General features: G+C 38.6%; 1 protein-coding gene across 1 annotated transcript in view; it reads right to left on the reverse strand.

The window, feature by feature from the left end:
• CUNH1orf87 (chromosome unknown C1orf87 homolog) overlaps positions 1 to 18548 on the reverse strand; it is a 77425-nt gene that overhangs the window by 7983 nt on the left and 50894 nt on the right. Inside the window, exons 8-9 of the mRNA XM_027774364.1 lie at positions 13034 to 13098; positions 3691 to 3770 (exon numbers count right to left, since the gene is read on the reverse strand). Coding sequence (XP_027630165.1) covers positions 3691 to 3770; positions 13034 to 13098 — 145 coding nt within the window. The remainder of the gene's footprint in view (positions 1 to 3690; positions 3771 to 13033; positions 13099 to 18548) is intronic.

The following is an 18548-nucleotide window of genomic DNA, read 5'->3' on the forward strand; positions in this document are numbered from 1 at the left end:
TCGTTTGTGGTATAAAAATGTTAAAATTTTAAGGTTTTTTTTTTTTTTTTTTTTATTTAGAGAAGGATGACATCATGGCCTTTTTTTCAATTTTAATTTCTGACTTGCACAAGGCAAATGACTTTGTAACTGGCTGAAACTTAAAAAAAGTTATTCATCAATGAATGAAATGAGAGGTAAAGGTAGAAAGATAGACGAGACAGTGGGGAGAGAGAGAGAGGAGAGAGAGAAAGAGAGAGAGAGAAGTATGTACCCCCAATAGGGGTACTACAGGCTTTGATCCACCCTAGCTTCAGCCAGCCCTAGATCACAAGCACACAAACCCAGAGCTTTCCCACATGGGTCAGCCTTGCATGTTGTATTACTGCTGTACCCCACTCTGGTGCCTGAGATTTTTAAGCCTTTCTAGTCTGTTTTGTACTATTTGAATCTATAGGGGATGAGCTTCCAACAACACTTACAGTTTCTTGGTAGGAAGACCTTGGACCCAGGACCCTGAATGTGAGGTTTTGACAAAGGAGTGATTGAAATGATAATGATCTTATCTCAGGCTCATGCACCAATTAAAAAAAATGTTAAAGCACCTCTAGTCTACTTGTCCTGTTTAATGAAAATAGGAAACCGATTCTCAGACAGTGTAAGTGGTTTACTAAAACCACACAGGTATTATGGTGAACTCAAGACTAGAATTAGGGCATAGAGGTTACCACTAGCTCATCTTGTTAACTAACCCTGTGCTTGGTTAAAAAAAAAGTAGAGATGTCTTTCCTCAAATGAGTCCCAGCAGTGTCTGTAAGGCACCTTGTTATGTACCACGTGGGGAGAGCGGACATACTGTTTGATCTGCCTGGTTCCACTTTAACAGGAATTGCCTCTCCCTGCCAGTTCACACGATATTGAGAAACTGCCATGTTTTATTTTCTTAGTTCAGGACTGGGCATCTCATACAAACTGGGCCAAAAGACTCTTTGTGAAGGAATTGTGTGTGCGTGTGTGTGTGTGTGTGTGTGTGTTGTCTGTGTGTGTGCAGAGAAAGAGAGAGAGACCATTCTGTGAGAAATTAGAACTCTAGCAAGTTTTCCATTTTGTGTAGTAAACATATGAGAAAGCTAGTCTGCTGAGAGATAGATGGATAGATACATAGATAGACAGACAGGAAGAATATGAAGCTGACAGCAGAGAAAAAAGATACAAGAAGGCTTAATGGTGTTCAAGTCCCTGGTTTTAGTTCATTGTTGCATTTCTGTCCTGAGATAGTGTAATATGCTTCTTTATCCTTCCAATAAATTAAGCTAGTAGAGTTGGTTGGTTCTGTTCAGTGTAATCCCCATATTCCTAACTAATTCACCATAAAATTATGTCTCTAACTTTGTATACCATCTGTGCTTTCCCAACTTTCAAATGTTTTAATATTTCCAATTTTGTCCTTTGTTTCAAATATCTCATCTCATGTATAAACTATGAAAATCCTTTAGCGCTAACGAATAGTAATTGCAGTAAGAAGCCAAGTTCTGAGTTGGTTAACAAACATGGATTAAACTGCTGCAGGGGAATGTGAGGAATTCTTTTGTTTGAAATAATAGAATGCTGCATAAACTTGTACCCACAGGGATGACAACTAACCAGTAAGTTTTAAGCCATTGAAATAAAAGAATTCTACTTTGGATAAACCAATTTGGGGAAAAGCAAAATGTCTCCATACAGTGAAGAAGAATCATGATTTTTACACATTTTTAGAGTTTGGAGCACTTTAGAAGTCTGATGAAAAACTTTGATAATCTGTTTAGGTTAGTACATATTTGCATGTATTAGGGTGGATGATTTTAGAGAGTTCAAAGGTGCCCTTAGGTCTGAGAAATTGATTGGAAACCATTTAATTTCTTCGGATAATTCAGCACTCTTTCACTGTGAAAGACAAGGGAAAGTGGAAGGTTTGTATGGCCCTAAATTATACTCAAGGAAATGACTAATAAAGTAACTAATGTTCCCTATTCTGGTTTGGCCCGGCTGTGTCAAGATGAAGTTCAAATTCCTTGCTTGGCACTTCAGAACTTTCTTATTCTTGCTTTTCTGTCTTGTTTATCTTCTTTCAGTCCTATATAAACATCCTTTACTCCAGCCACATTAAACCTGAAAGAATGAGGCTGTGTCATGCCTTTATGCCTTTATAATGTTGTCCTCTTTATTGTTTTTTTTTTTTTTTTGGAGAGATTTTCACTATAGGGCGCGTGCGCTCGCCAGACAGACAGAGAGAGACATAGAGACAGAAAGTGAGAAATCACCCCCCAGGGGGGATGGTCACGCCGCAATCCCTTCTCCTCCATTCTCCTCTCGGGATTTTGGGCATACACGCCCACGCGCCTGGCATGAGTTTTAAGCCACCGGGTCTGGGGCACAAACCATGGTTGACTACGTGAGAGTCCAGCGACATAGTCATTACGCTAACTGATGGTTCCCTGTCCTCTTTATTGTAAAAGCCCCAATTGCCACGTTCGCATTGATTGTTTGGGCTCCCACTCCTTCAAACCCCAGCTCATATTCTGCTTCTTTTGAGATGGCTTTTCTGACAGCTCCAGCCTGGGCCAGGGGTGATTCTTTGTAGTCCCTTTGTCCATCATAGCAGTTATCACTGGATACTGAGTTTACCTATTTGCTATTTCCTCTACCAGACACTTGGAGGCTGGGCCTGTGAGCTAGTTATTATTGTCCTCAAGGTCTGCCTCCTGAATTGCACATACTAGTTTCTCAAGATATGGTTACTGAATGAATAAGTGAAGGAAGGAAGAATTTTCTTTGGGACAACAGAAAAGTTGCTACACTAACCATCTACTCCCATTCTCCTTTCTAGAAAGTGGGGCAACAAATATTGTTTATGTAGGAATGTGAAAAGGATCAATTATTACAGAGATGCAATCAAATCCTCAAACAAGAGGCAAAATAAAAGAGCAAAGTATATTTTTTATAATCTTATTCACAACAGATTTAACACTCAAGGAGAAAAGCATTTGCTGTTGTTTCTTACATGGCAAGAGGCTTGCCAAAATGGATACTATTTTCTAAAATATTTCAACGTGTGAATTGCATGAAGAGGCCTCCCGTCATTTTAAGATGAATTATGTTCTAATCCGGGCATTTAAAAAACAACAAGAACAGAAAAACTCAGGCTGTTTTTCAATTCTGTCTACAACTTCTCTTGGCTAAATGCTAGGAATATTAAAGTGGATTTTAACTGCTTGCCAGAATTTTTTTTTTTTTTTAATCAGAGAGCCTATTACATTTTAAAATGTGTCTGGGGAAAAGGTCACCCTCAGTTTCTCGGAAGTTGGACTTAAGATGTTAAAGTAGGTCTCATAACCAGCTTTTATTCTGATGGCATCTGGTGGGCTGGTCAGAAGCTTACAAAGGACACACATACACGTACTGTAAGTCTAATTATGTGAGACAAGGGGCAAGCACATCATCAAGTGGTGTAAGACACTTCTGCATACCAGCTAGGACAAGAACCAAGCCATACTGAAGGAGTTCTTGTGCCTCCTTTCTCAGCCTCAGGAGTGTCTTCAAGTCAAAGATGGATAGACATCACAGGTGAATGCAAACCCAAAACCCAGAGGGGAGGGCTCCTCTCAGAATCGCAGAAGCCCAAGGATCTGTAAGGACCATCCCCAAACTCAATATACCCCAAGTGCATACCATATGTTCAGTTTTGCTTTGAGATATCTCAGGGACGTCAGGTTCCACTGGAGTGGCTGGGGCTTCCTTTTCATTCTCTCCTGAACAAGAAAGAAAATGCGAAGGTTTACTTCGGTTTCTTCATTTAACACACGTGTGCACACTCAGGCAGAGAAAGATTGAGACTCTGTGGTGTGATGGGGACACGGTAATAAATAAGAACACCTTCACTCCTGCCCTGGTGGACCACAGATCAGGGAGACAATATGTTAAGTAACTACTCAAAACAATTATTACACTACAAGTAACCTTAAATATGACAAAAGAAAAAAAGTATTTGAAAATAATAAAGTATTTAAACTTATTTTGGAATGGAGGTAGGAATGAGGTAGCAGGGGATGGCTCTTTGAAACAAGTTACACAAACTGGTGATTCAAAGAATGACTAGGAGTTATGCAACAAAGATGGGATGCTCTGGAAGTTGTGGGGAGTTGAGTCCCAGAAAAGCAGAGACAGCAGCCCATAGAAAGGTCCTGAATCAGAAAGGCCTTTGTAGTTTGGGGAGTGGGAAGTGGCTTCTTCTGTAGCCCTGTTTCTTAATAAGCAGGCACTTTGGGACCAGCAGTTGGCATAATGGCTATGTCACTGGACTCCACATAGTTGACCGTGGTTCGAGTCCCGGACCCAGTGGCTTAAACTCATGCCAGGCATGTATGTGTGCATGCCCAAGATCCTGAGAGGAGAATGGAGGAGAAGGGATCACATTGTGACCATCCGCCTGGGGGGTAATTTCTCACTTTCTGTCTCTCTGTCTCTCTCTGTTTTTCTGGCAAGCGCATGCACCCTATAGCAAAACCTCTTCCCCCCAAAAAGAAGCAGGCACTTTACCCACTTTCTCCACATACACAAGTGTATGCTCAAAGGATTGGGCATAACTTTTTTCTTTCTCGTTCCTTCTATTTTTTCTTTTTTTAAAGAGAGATACTATAGGGTGCATGCACTTGTCAGAGAGACAGAGATACAGAAAGTGAGAAATCACCCTCCAGAATAGATGGCCATGCTGCAATCCCTTCTCCTTTAGTCTCCTCTCAGGATTTTTGGCATGAACATACTCATCCCTGGCATGAGTTTCAAGCCACTGGGTCTGGGACTTGAACCATGGGACTTGACTATGTAGGAGTCAGCGATGTAATCATTACGCCATCTGCTAGTTCCCTTCCTTACTTCTTTTAAGGGTCAGAAGTCCTGTGTGAGAAGAGGCTTTAATTGTATTTCTTCCTTCCTTCCTTTTTTTTTTTTTAAGAATTATTTTAATTTTTCTTATTTATTAGAATATATATTTTAAAAATTGATCATAGAGAGAGAGAGGGAAAAAGTGAGAAAGTAAGCCACCAGATCTGGGACTTGAGCCATGTTCAGCCATGTAAGGATTCCAGTGCCTCAACCACGCCACCCGCCAGTCCCTTGAATAGCATTTCTAACCCAGAGAACTCCACCATTAAGATACTACTCCCTTCAGGCGGCTGCCTTGAGGACTGGAGTGTTCTCTAGGATACAGGAAGAAAAATAAGAAAACTTGCTGACATCTTCTAAGGCTTATTGCAGGTATTACAACACCTTCCATCTGACTTGGTCGGTGACTTATTTATTTTACAAATATGAGGAATGACCACACAGCACAGGTTTCTGAGCACCTCACTTTAATATTCAGTGTACAATTCAAATATGCCATTAGCAAACATATATTATTTCTGAATTGGGTCTCGTTCTTTTCAATAAAAATAATTTGGTCAATAAATTTTAAACTGAAGGTACAGAGAAACAGCGTAGCAGTGGTTGAGGGTATAAATTCTGAAACCACATGCCTTGGGTTTGAATTTTGGTTTCTTTCCTTTGGGCAAGTTGCTTGTCTTTTTTGTGCCTCAGTTTCCTCTTCGGTAAAAAAGGAATAATGATACCTATAAGTTATTGTGAATTACAAATGAATTAAAGAGTGTAAAGTAAGTACATGGAGCATAGCTTAATAAATGGTAACTGGGGTCAGCAGGTGGCATGGTGGCTAAGGGCACTAGACTCCCACATGGCCAACTGTGGTTCAAGTCCCAGACCCGGTAGTTTGCTTTCTCACTTTCTCTCTCTCTCACTCTGTCCCTCTCTGGTCAAATTTAAATAAATAAATAAATAAATAAACAATTCTTAAAAAAAGAAATGGTAACTGATAGTATTAGCTAGGTAAGGATGTTTTTATAAATAAATTCACATATTGGGGCCAGCAGGTGGTGTAGTGGTTAAGTCACTAGACTCCCACATGGCCAAAACAATTCAAGTCCTGGATCCAGTGGCTTAAAAATTATGCCAGTTATGTGTTTGTGCATGACCAAAATCCCAAGAGAAGAATGGAGGAGAAGGGATTATGGCATGACTAGCCCCCTGGAGGGTGATTTCTCACCTTTCCTTGTTTCTGTTTCTGTCTCTGTCTCTCTTTGGTGAGTACACATGCTCTATGGAGAAAAACCTTAAAATATAGATAAATGAATTCACATATCAGATGTAAAAGCCTTTCGTTAGGCAGACTTTAAGCATCGTATCTATGAATCATGTGTCTTCTCCATCAGTGTCTTTCTTTTTCCTTTAGAGAGAGACTTTTGCTACAGGGCACATGCACTCACCAGAGAAAGAGAGAGAGACAGAGAGACAGAAGGCAAGAAATCACCTCCCAGGGAAGATGGCCACACTGCAATCTATTCTCCTACATTACTCTCTTAGAATTTTGGACATGTATGTACATGTACACAATGTGTGTTTTAAGCTGATGGGTCTGGTACTTGAACCGCAGTTAACTACATGGGAGTCCAGAGACGTAACCATTATGTCATCTGCTGGTCCCTTCTGTCAGTTTCTTGATGGAGATGAGAATGTAATTTCATAATGATCTCAGAAGTCTCTCTACCCAGCATTAGAACATACACTTACTGCTTGCTTATTGAATAAATGAATGATCATGTGTCCTAATTTGGAGTTTGGAAAATAAACTCACTGAATATGCATGTATAGTTCTGTTTCTCCAGTTCTTTTTCTGATCCTTGGAGAAGAGATATTTTCCTCTGCATTTTTTTTTATCCTTCCATACCTAGCCTACAGGCTAGATAGGCTAAACCTTAATAAATATGTAATGAAGGTCAAGACGGCAGTCAGTGAAGGCAGCCCCTTCTAGGCTGATCTTATGCAATGTGTTGAAAATTTATTGGTCATGAGAACCTTGTAGCACCTAAGAACACTGATGCCTGTTTATTTACCCTGGTATATGAAAGAAAAGCTTTCTCTTTGCTGCAGGGGACAAAAGGTTAAAATTCCTCTTGGTCATAGAGTTCGACAGTTAAAAGGATTTTTTTTTTTTTTTTAATTTGCTAGAGCATGCATGCACTTACCAGAGACTTAGACAGAGAGAGGGAGAAAGTACTTCTCATCAGGGTGTGGTCACACTGCAATGCCCTTCTCTATTTTTCTCTCCTTTTGGGATTTTGGGCACTCAAAACATGCATATTTTTCAAAACACCAGGTCTGGTATTCAAAGTGGACAATCAGCCTGGTGGGATCCAGCTGCCTTAACCACTAGGTCACAGAATCAGCTCTAAAAGGATTCTTTATATTTTCTTTTTTCTTCTTTCTTTTTTTTTAATTGTTGTATTTAACTTTATTTATTTATTTTTTAATTTGACCAGAGAGAGAGACAGAGTAAGAACAAGAGTGAGAGTGAGAGAGAGAGAGAGTGAGGAAGCAAGTTGCCAGGTCCTGACTTAAACCATAGTCAGCCATATGGGAGTCCAGTGCCTTAAACTATTATACCACCTGCTGGCCCCTCTAAAGGGATTCTTGAAGTGGTAAATGAGATAAGGACACAAAGATAAGCTTTGGTATCATCCAGACCTGAATCTAATCCTGAGTCTTCCCTTTACCAGCTGCAAGGGCTCCAGATTCTAATTCTTTTGTGAAAGTACAATAATTTGCAGTAATATCATGAAGATAAAATATGACCAACACAAAATACGTCAGTTAGGGAGGATGCTCAATACAAGATATTGGTTGTTGTTGTTGTTATTATTATTATTATTATTATATGACCTTAAGTCAAAATAGTTTTCCCAGACAAAAGGACCTAACATTAATTAGGGTGTACCAGGCATTTTCTTGGCACTGTTCAATGCACCATCCTTTTAAAAATAAGATCTAGAACTTAGACTTTGTCCTAGTCCTCCTCTCCACTATCTCATCTAAAATTCCACTAAGAGAAAATATATGCTGGTCTACTTGGACTCTTGTACTTACTCTACAAGAGCGTAAATTTCTCTTTGTCATTCCTAATACCTAATAGCATATAAAAAGGTAATGGTTTGCACATGTAAAACTTGTTTGAAAAACCTGAGACAGAGCTCATTTTTTTTTCTTTCTAACACAGCAGGAAAGATAAATAATAACCATCTGTCTAGTCTGCCAGTTGAAAATTTGTACTGGAGGAAATAAGCCAAGCTGGCTTCTAGAGATTTCCAGGTGTTGGAAGGGCCAGGTTTTACAGGGCTTCCAGTGGATTCTGAGAGTTACACAGCCAGCCCTCCTGTCTATCCCCACTAATAACTTCCAATTGGTGGTCTTCAGTGCTGGCTACACATCAGACTCACCTGGGAGCTATGAAAGTTACCAATGCTCAAGCATCACACAAGACCAATTAAATCAGAAACTTTGGGAGGAGGGAAGGTGAGAACTAAGCTCAGGACGTTAAAAATCTCCCTAGATGATTCTAAAGGGAAACCTGGGTAGAGAACAACTGGTTTAATAAAAGACTTCTGGCCTCATCAGATCTACAAAATGAAGCTTTCGTAAGAAGGAAACTCATATATGTCAAATATCTTTGGCACATAGTGAAAGTTTCAGCTACCTGCTGAAAACAACAAAGGTACAGTTAGATCTATGAGTCTAACTCACTTATTCAGTCAATGAACATTTACTAAGTGCTTACTATATGTGAGGTGTTATCCTAGGCACTATAATATGACAATGAACAAGGTAATCTTTCTTCCAGTGGGGTTCATTCTAGTGGTGAAGGCAAACATAAAGATACATAGAATAATGTTAACTTCTGGTCAGTGCCATAAGTCCAATTATAGCCAGATATGGGAGCGGAGGGGAGAAGAATTAGGTTGTTGGGAAAGTCATGATGTATTTTTCTATGCAAAAATGCATCATGACTTTCCAGACAACTCAATAATAGCAGTAGCAATTTGAGATAGGAAATTCCCCAAAGTCCTTTTTGAAGAAATCAAATTTAAATATATCCCTGAGAAGACAAGAAATAAGAATGAGCCATGAAAATATATAGGGAGAGAACACTGGAGGGAAAAGTACAATAAAGGCAAAGGTCTTAAGCAGGGGAGTGTTTGGTGCCTTCAAGGAACAGCTGGAAGGAGAGCCTAGCTGAGGAAAAATAAAAAGGGAAGAGAAGTGTCCAAAGTCTTCACAGAGTTAAAGGGCCTAATGGGTCATGCCGTATATCTGAAGTTTATTTATTTTTATTTATTAGCTTTCCAGCATTCATTCCTTTGATGGCAGTTCACCCCTTCATTCCCTTTTCTTGGTGATAGCAATCATATTTTGCTTTGTGGGGACTACTTCTCCCTCAATCCAGCCTACAATAGTGGGTTAGATTGACCTTCAGTTTCAACTCCAAGCTTGATCTCTGATTAGATTAATCTCAATCACAATCTTGGTTCAAAGATAGACATAAAACTCTCTGATGTAAGAGAAGGTACTTGTTCCTTCTTGGCTGGGCCTTCCAAAAGTGCTGTGAAGATGTGATGACCATGACTACCACAGCTGTTGTGCTATGGTAGAAAGAGTGCCTGGAGCAGTTAGGGGACTGTCATGTAGGGCCTAAAGATGATGCTAACATCAGGGAAAGCAGAGCAGAGAGTCAGAAAGAAAGTAAATTCTTGATGTTGACATTCAAAGGCTAGATCAAACTATGACTATAAACCTTTCTACTGCCAGATTTCTCAGCTAAATAAACCAAATCTTTTTATTGGCTAAGCTGATAGAGTTGGTTTTTCTTTTTCTTCACCGTGTTTCTTTGTTTTCTTCAGTAATAATAGGTCTTTAGACATCTTTAAGGAGATCAGCGAACCCCTAAGGCTACTTTTCTTTTACTCCAACTTTTCTCCCCACCAGTAACCATGAAGTAGCTCTGCTTCTTACTTTATACTTTTTCTTCTTCCTCTTTCTCATTCATAAGGTCCCTAGGGAAGCATTCAAATTTGGGGCCATACTTAATCTTTGCGAAATACTGCTTTAGACCTTAAACTTTTCCATGTTTGAAGTGGCTTAAGCTCTTTTGTATTTGTTTTAATGGGGACTCATAGTATTTCTTCAATCTGTGGCTTTAAGTATTTGTTCCTGTTTGAAATTTCTCCGTCATAACTACATAATTACTTGAAATGCTGCTTTAGATCTGTCTTCTTCCTATTATTTTTATGCAACTTCACATACACATATGTTGGATGTTGTCACCATTTCCCAATAGCTCTTATACACTGTCCTGGTATGTTCCATTCTTATTTCTCATATTAGATTGGATATTTTCCTTTTAAAATTAAGGAAAGGATCTCACTGTGTTGTGATCATCCTACCTTAGTCTACTGAGTAGCTGGGATTACAAATGCATGTCATCGTTCCTGGCCTTTAGGTTGGACTGGGAATTGAACCCAGACCTCCATTTCCCAATCAGTGTAGCACAGTGGCTTAGCAGGGTATACTACTACAATTGGACCTAATCTAGATAGTCTACTGAACTATATTCCAGTTCAATAATCCTTTCTTCAGCTATGTCCAATCTTCTGTTAAAACCATCTACTGGGTTTTGAAAATTCAGTTTGTTGTATTTTTTAATCTTAATATTCCATTTGATTTCTTTTATAGATCTAAATTCTTTGTAGAAAATTTTTCATCTTGTTAATTTTCTTATACCCTATGTATTTTTTAAAAGTCTAAGTCTTACTCTGCATAATTTCCAGTAACTTTTAATCAAAGCTGAACATTTTATATAAAAAATTAAAAAAAAGATTTTTATGATGTTATCATCTTCCACAGAGACTCTTACTTCTACACCTCTGTCTGGTAGTTCAATTTGAATTCCAAATAAGAGATTTCAAACAAATATTCTTTTGTGTTTTATCTAGTCTTCTAGTTGTTCAGGAGGTTTGATCTGTTGCACAGTAGTCTAGTATTGTTATTAGGGTAAGTCAGGGATAAATCATATGTACATTAAAAAACAAGTTTACAGGAATTTTGCAATTCCAAACAAGATAAGGTTTATAATAAAAGGCAGTAGATACAAAATCTGTCATTTTGATAATTGGGTTATCATAGCAGCTTTGAGTAACATTGGATTCCAGGAATAAAAAAATTCACAATTCTATAAACCTATAATGAGGAACTTTCATCAGTCTCTGTATAATGCCCCCTCTTCTTTGTTATAGTAATTACTTGTGTGGCTAGAAAAGAGGCAAATAAAGTGGTTCACTTTGTGATTAAGAGCATTAGACATCACAGACCTAGTAATAAAGAAATAGGAAGGGACTGAGTCACTAACTTTTTCAATAAACAGTAGGTTATCACAGTAACAATAGCAACAATACCACAGCAACCCTGATGCTTTAGAGAGTGATATATTGCCTAAAAAAAAAAATCAGTGATATATATTTCATTTTGTTTTTCAGGCTTACAGCCTCACTATAAGATGATGCTCTACACATAGTCACATCTTTGGAGATCTGAGCCCAAAATGATATGATAAGCCCAAACTAGTTGCACGATATCCCCTTTCTCCAGCTGCTTGGCATATTCTTGGAGAATTTTTATCTAAATTTTTACATAAAAATTTCTTGGAAAATGCATATTATGAAAACATATTCATGGGTTTTCAAAAATTTTTGTACCACAATAAACTTGTGCTTTTTTTTTTTTTTTTTTAATGGAGAGATTTTTGCTGTAGGGTGTGTGAGCCTTGCCTGAGAGACAGAGGGACAGAAAGTGAGAAATCACCTTCCAGGAGGTATGGTCATGCCCCAATCTCTTCTCCTCCATTCTCCTCTCAGGATTTTGGGCACACATTCACATGTGCCCAGCATGATTTTTAAGCCTCCAGGTTCGGGACTAGAATGTGAGAGTCCAGTGACATAACCATTACACTGTCTGCTGGTCCCAATAAACTTGTGCTTTAACTTGATTTTCCATGTACTTTGTGAAGTCCCTTGTATGATAACAAGCCAAGGTATCATTGGTTTGGAAGCTGGAAGAGTTTTCAGAAGGAACATGGTCCTACTGACCCCTTGATTCCCTACTTCCAGCCTCTAGAAATGTGAGAGGTAAAAATTTCTTTTTTAAGCTACTGGAATTATAGTAGCTTTTTAATGACAGCCTTGAGACATGATTGCCACTTACTACTTCCTTTTAACTCTTTCAGTCTTTTGATAATTGTATAACCAATCCCCTATAGTAAATTCTTTGTTTGAAATACCTAGTAAGGTATTTGTTTTTCTACTTGGATTCAGCCCAATATATCTCTCTCTCAACTCTCTCTCTTTCTCTCCGTACCTCTTATTTTAATCTAAAGAGTAATCAGTAAGTGGTTGACGGATGTAGTAAATACAGAAACTACAACAGCAGATCAGTATCAATGCATATTTTTTCACCTGTCATATTTAAAACTTGCTAATTGCTAAATATTTTGTCCCAATTCATTTTTATAATTTCACTTAATAATTCACTTAATAATATGTCTTGGAAATTTTCCTGTAGCAGCCCAGCCATGTTATTTTACAACTACATAGTTTTATGAATTGTTTGTACTGTAATATAGTTAAAAAAATCTTTGAACGATCCTTTCATTGTTTTCATTTTTAGAAAAACATTTACAAAAAAAAAAAGGTTGCTTCACTAAACATATATATGAGTATTTATCTTGGAGATTATTTTGTTGTTGAGATAACTATTTAAAAAATACCTAGTTATGAGATTCCTAGATCTAAGAGACTGTACAACTAAAATTCTAACACATAATACCAACTTCTATGTTTGCTGCTTTCATCTAAAGGGCTAGCACTAGAAAATGCCTCGAGATAAAATAGTACTTAGGGAATTACATCTTTCATGATAGAACTGGCCCAAGAGACAATTATCACTTCTATTTTTACTTCACTGGTGAAGCATTTACTTTTCTGGGAGGAATAAGATCAAACTAAGCAGCATAGCCAACAATAGCTCTGAGAAATGGGAAAATGGGAGTGTCTCAGAGTAACAAAATAATGAAACTCACCTGTAGGCAAGTCAGACAGCAAATCCAAAGAAGCTTTGCTCAGCAGCTCAACAAATTTTGGCCATCTGTACCAAAAAAAAAAAAAAAAAGAAAGAGAAAGAGAAAAAGAAAGAAAGAAATATAATATTGGTGATCAAAAACATTGCCCTGGGTGGAGAACCAGCAGTTAACGTAATGGCTATGTTGCTGGACTCCCACATAGTCGACTGCGGTTCGCGTCCCGGACCTGGTGGCTTATAATTCACACCGGGCGCGTGTGCGTGCGTGCCCAAGATCCCGAGAGGAGAATGGAGGAGAAGGGATTGGGGCATGGCCATCCCCCCTGGGGGGTGATTTCTCACTTTCTATCTCTCTGTCTCTCTCTGTCTGTCTGGTGAGCACATGTGCCCTATAGCAAAAACCTCTCCAAAAAAAAAAAAAAATTGCCCTGGAAAAATATCCAGTGAAGCTCTAAGTTTATATAGATAGAAATGTAGAAATATTGAAAAAGTTTTTGATATGTCATTTAGGGCTCAATATAGAAAACAGGAATTATTTTAGGTATCTCTATTAGAAAGGAATTATAAGAAATTAGGTACTCATGGGACTGGCAGGTGGCATAACGTTGCTGGGCTCCCATGTAGATGACCGTAGTTCCAGTCCCGGACCCGTGGCTTAGATTCCTACCAGGTGCTTGTGTGTGCATAACCCCAATCCTGAGGGTAGAAGAGAGGAGAAAGGATTTCAGTGTGGCCATACGTCCTGGGGGTGATTTCTCACTTTCTCTTGGTCTCTCTCTCTCTGTCTCTCCTGGGAGAGCACAAGCCCTATAGTAAAAATTTCTCTCAAAAAAATTAAGTACCCACAAATTATTGTACAGCCAGTAGAATGGAGGTTGAGGTCTGCTGCTAAGCTCAGAGTTAGGTCTCAGCAGATGTGGTCTGGAATTTAGGGAACTTAAGGACACCCTGGCCAATGCCTCAGTCATTCCTACCCATGAAGATGGTGAATAGGCAGTACAAGGTACACTCTGGCCATGGGAAACACTAATGGTTTCCAGTTTCTGGAGTTGCTACTACTGTAGGAAAAGAAATCAATAATATAACTATCTCTGTGCCACTATATCCTCCATCCTTGCTTCTGCCTGTCTAATCTCATGTAATTGCATCTCACTGGTAGAACTGAAATCAATTCTAGAACTTTAATGCCAAGGGGGTTGCAGAAATGGTCAAAAGAACATCTCCCATGTATGGGGAGAATTGTAACATAGAAAAGGACACAGAGGGTCAGGTGGTGGCCCAGTGGTAAAATGCCGTGCTCTGCAAGGCAGACCCGCATGGGAAGGTTCCACATTCGTGTCTGGAGACCTCCCCAAGTACTCATATCCCTGGGACTGATGCAAGCTGAGTGCAGACTGGTGTCAAGACCCTGTTAGGAAGAATTAAATAAACTTTGCTTTTTATTTAAGAAAGAAACAAAGAAGAGGACAGATATGGGTGATGTAGTACAAGTTGCCAATATTTAGTGAAACATCCGAGCAGAAATGAAATTGAGCAGTATGTCTGTGAGTGACAATCAGAGAATCATTTGAAACTTAAAAGTACTTTATCAACGCTTTTCAGTTAAAAAAAATCAATTAGATTTGCTTTTTTAGCATCTATCTTCCAGGTATATATATAAATATGCTCTTCTCCGGGATAAGAGCAACTTGGTTTTCTTTCTGATACAATATGGTTGGAACTACAGCCAATATTCTATACTCTCTGCCCTGCCCAGTGTTGTTACCCATTGCATCTAATTAATCTCAAACTACTTATCATTTTCTCTGTCTCTCCTTCCTCCTTTCCTTTCTGTCTCCCATTCTGTCTCAGTCTCTATCTCTGTCATTAACTTCTAGTTCTGGTCCTTCCTGAAACTTTATTCCCCCCCATTTTCATGAGTTATTTCATATCTTTTCAAAATATTTCTTTTTGTTTGTGAGAGAAAGCAACATTTTCTGTTGCTAGCAACCAAACTACAAGTAATGAGAATTTTTACTTCCATTTTGCCCATTAGAAAAATGTATGCAAATAGAAGGAGCAAGTTGTAAATCTATATTCTGGGTTTCTAGAAGAGTACTAAAGTCATGTGAATTTATTCTTCTTCAATAACAAGGATTAAACATGTAAATTGTTTTATTTATGCCTCATAAAATTTTTTCCTATACATGATATCAAAAGTTAGAAAAGTTCTTTGGTTGGTAAATGTATCTTGATACTGCAGTTTCTCCTGAGGCTTCTCTTCGTGGCTGGCAGATGGTGGCCTTCTTGTTGGGCTGTGAAGCGGTCTCTTCTCTCTTTGGGTACATCCCTAGTATTGCTCTGTGTGCCCAAATTTTCTCTTCTTATATGGATATACATCAGGTTGGATTAGGGTCTACCTTAACAGTCTCATTTTAACTTAATCATCTCTTTAAAGGCACTATCTTAAAATACAGTCCTGTTCTGAAGTTCTGGGGGTTAGAGATTCAGCATGTGAATTCTGGGGAAGGGACTCAATTCAGCCCTTAATAATAGGGACAAATACGTCTGAAGGAAGTTGGAGTTTTGAATAATTTATTTAAGGCCTCTAAACCGCAGTTTACTCATTGTAAACTAGGTCTAGAAGGAAAGCGGATGCATGGGCTGTTAGGAGTATGCCACACAGCCTGTAGAACAACTAGGCCCACACCTGGGATGCATTAGGTACACATGCATTAATCTCTTACTTCCTTGAGCCAGCAGCTCATTTTGGTCATGTTAGTGAACCTTGCTGCTGGAATACTCATTTAACTGCACTGTCTTCCTATGCCCCCATGTTGTTCAGATAATCTAAACTGTATTCTTCTCACTTCCCATTTAACTATGAGATGCATTGCCCTTCCCTGATACAGCGGTAACACATTTTCAAAGCCAGGAAAAAAGACCCTCTATCCATTTATTTGTCAGATAAGAAAATTAAGTTTGGGAGAATCATTACTTACCCAAGTCTCCAAAACCAACGTGTTTTGGAACCTGTGTTTCCATGGAATTGTAGAGCTCATGCTGCCAACTCCATGGAGGGGTGGATAGGATGGTGGAAGTGTTAAAACTTGGAGGAGAAATGCCTCTAAGCCTTGGACTTCTTTGGCTCATACCTCTCCTGGGACTTAAAACCCTCCCCTTTGGTAGCTACCTTGTATCTCTTCTGAATCCTGGAGTAGAGTGCATGAGACACAAAATTCCTCAACTCCAGAGTTGTGTTCAGCACCAATCCCGAGAGTGAACTTGGAACTTGAGCAGTTTGCCCAAAGCCCCTGTGCCTAGCCACCATGCTATAAGCTTCTGCAATTCCTAGGACTTGTAGGAGAGTCAGTTTAGAGTAGTGAGGAAGAACCAGACTCTGAAAGAGTTTGCATTTGATTTAGCCTTACTGATAAATTTATATGTCAGTTAGGCATTGGTACTAGCCTATGTGTGCCTCTATGTGTCAGTTTCATCCTTTGAAAATAATTGTACCTGTCCATAGGACAGTTGTAAGAATTGAAAGAGTTAATATTTATAAAACACTTAGAACATGATTTGGAGTAAGTTCTATATAGGTGATAGCTATTAATAATAATCATCATCTTATTATTGTTATGGTTCAAACCTGGAAAAGAGAAAGCTAGATTTTATTTCTAAGGCATAGCCTATGGGCAGATCCATACCTCACCTCTTATCACTTGCTGCCTAACACTTTTTCTATTCTTTTCAAAAAGTAATTGCTGAATCAGACACCTCATGTTTTCTTTATCTCCCCAAATCCTCTGGCTGTTCCTGGGATTAGAAAAACCAGTCCTTTTCAACCTAATTGCACTTGCAATAATGGGCCAGATGTGTATGATAAGTCCTACTTGTGGCTGTGTCAATTGCTCCACTCTATTCACCAAGCTTCCATAGCAGCTTCATTATTTATTCTCTCCCCCAACACAATTTGGCGTGTGTGCATGTGTTTTAAACTGGTTTGGAGCATTTAATTTTGCCAATACAATTTTAGAGTATTAGTTTGCCTCCTGTTCTCTCCTGCCCTCCTTAATTACCATTTATTGCAAAGTCACACAGAAACATTAAATGCTAATTCTGACTTACATGTTCTTGGCCAAAAACGGGGATAATAATTTTCATCCAACACAACCTGAACTCATTTTACATAAGGGTGATTCACAGTAGAGATTTGAAATCGTAATCAAGTCTTTCTCAAAATCGCCTTACCCTGGCAGTCATTCACTAATGTCTCTGCTAATTGGTAGGCAAACAGCAAAAAACGAAATCTCAATGTTGGGAAAAAAAAAAAAAAAAGCAACAACAACTTTGTAACAGGGTTTGCAAAATTGCTCCTCTCCTCAGCTCTTGCAGCATGACAGTTTAAGAAGGGAATGGGACTCATTTTATTTGGTTAGATGGGGCTAATCCCACATCACCATAATCCCTCCTGATGTTTTATTGATTCTAAAGGACATTTAATCAGGAAGCAGCTCAGCACTAGAATCCTGCTAATTAGCAAGCAGCCACATTCCAAATGGGTTCCCAATTGAACAGCAGATTAATGGACAATATGTACTAAAATAATGATTCGTGCATTCAGCTCCTAAAATGTGTGTCTAAATTGCATCTTTAATCTCTTAAGGATATAGGTTTGCATACAAAGCCCTTAACGGAATGGATTTAATTCAACAGAAGAAGCTTTAGCCAATGACTGTTTAAGGATGAAACAGGTTTATCTCTTATAAAATGAAATTCTTTGGTGCTCATGGTTTTGATGTCCTTGAACATTCAAAGGTCAAAGACAGGTGAATAGAGAAGCTGTGCTTTTCTGATCTGAATAAAAACAGTGGGAAATGGAGAACACTTTCTGGCATAAAGTGAGCTTTGATGCTTCCCTTCCCTCCCTTTCAACTGAAGCCTTTGGGTGATTCTTGTCAGACTTTTGGTTTTCTACTCAGTTTCCAGCACACTTCTGCTTTTCCAGATTAACCATCCACCTGCCCTTGCCCCAAATCCCCTAAGACTTAGAGAAGAGAAACTTTCACCTCCAAAGCTGGTCCAGTGGAAATTAATCAAATAGGCTCAACCTTCAAACTGTATTATTTATTTATTGATCGATTCTTGTGCTCCATAACCTTATTAAAATTTTATTTAAAAAATTATTTTATTGAACTTTAATTAATTAATTAATTTTAATTTTACTAGAGAGAAATAGAGTGCGAGAGAGAGAGAGAGAGAGAGAGAAATCAAGCTGCCAGGTGCAGGACTGGAACCACGGTTGGCTTTGTGGGAGTCCAGTGCACTTAACTACCATGCCACTTACCATCCCCCATGTGCTCCATAACCTTTATCCTTCCTTATTTTTCTGTATTCTATTTTTTTAAGAATTATGTTTAAATTTAATTTTATTTATTAATTTATTTATTTTAATATGACCAGATACACACACAGACACACACACACACACACACACACACACACACACAGAGAGAGAGAGAGAGAGAGAGAGAGAG

The sequence above is a fragment of the Tupaia chinensis genome, unplaced genomic scaffold (genome assembly GCF_000334495.1).
Source record: "Tupaia chinensis unplaced genomic scaffold, TupChi_1.0 Scaffold000425_1, whole genome shotgun sequence".
Taxonomy (NCBI): Eukaryota; Metazoa; Chordata; class Mammalia; order Scandentia; family Tupaiidae; genus Tupaia; species Tupaia belangeri.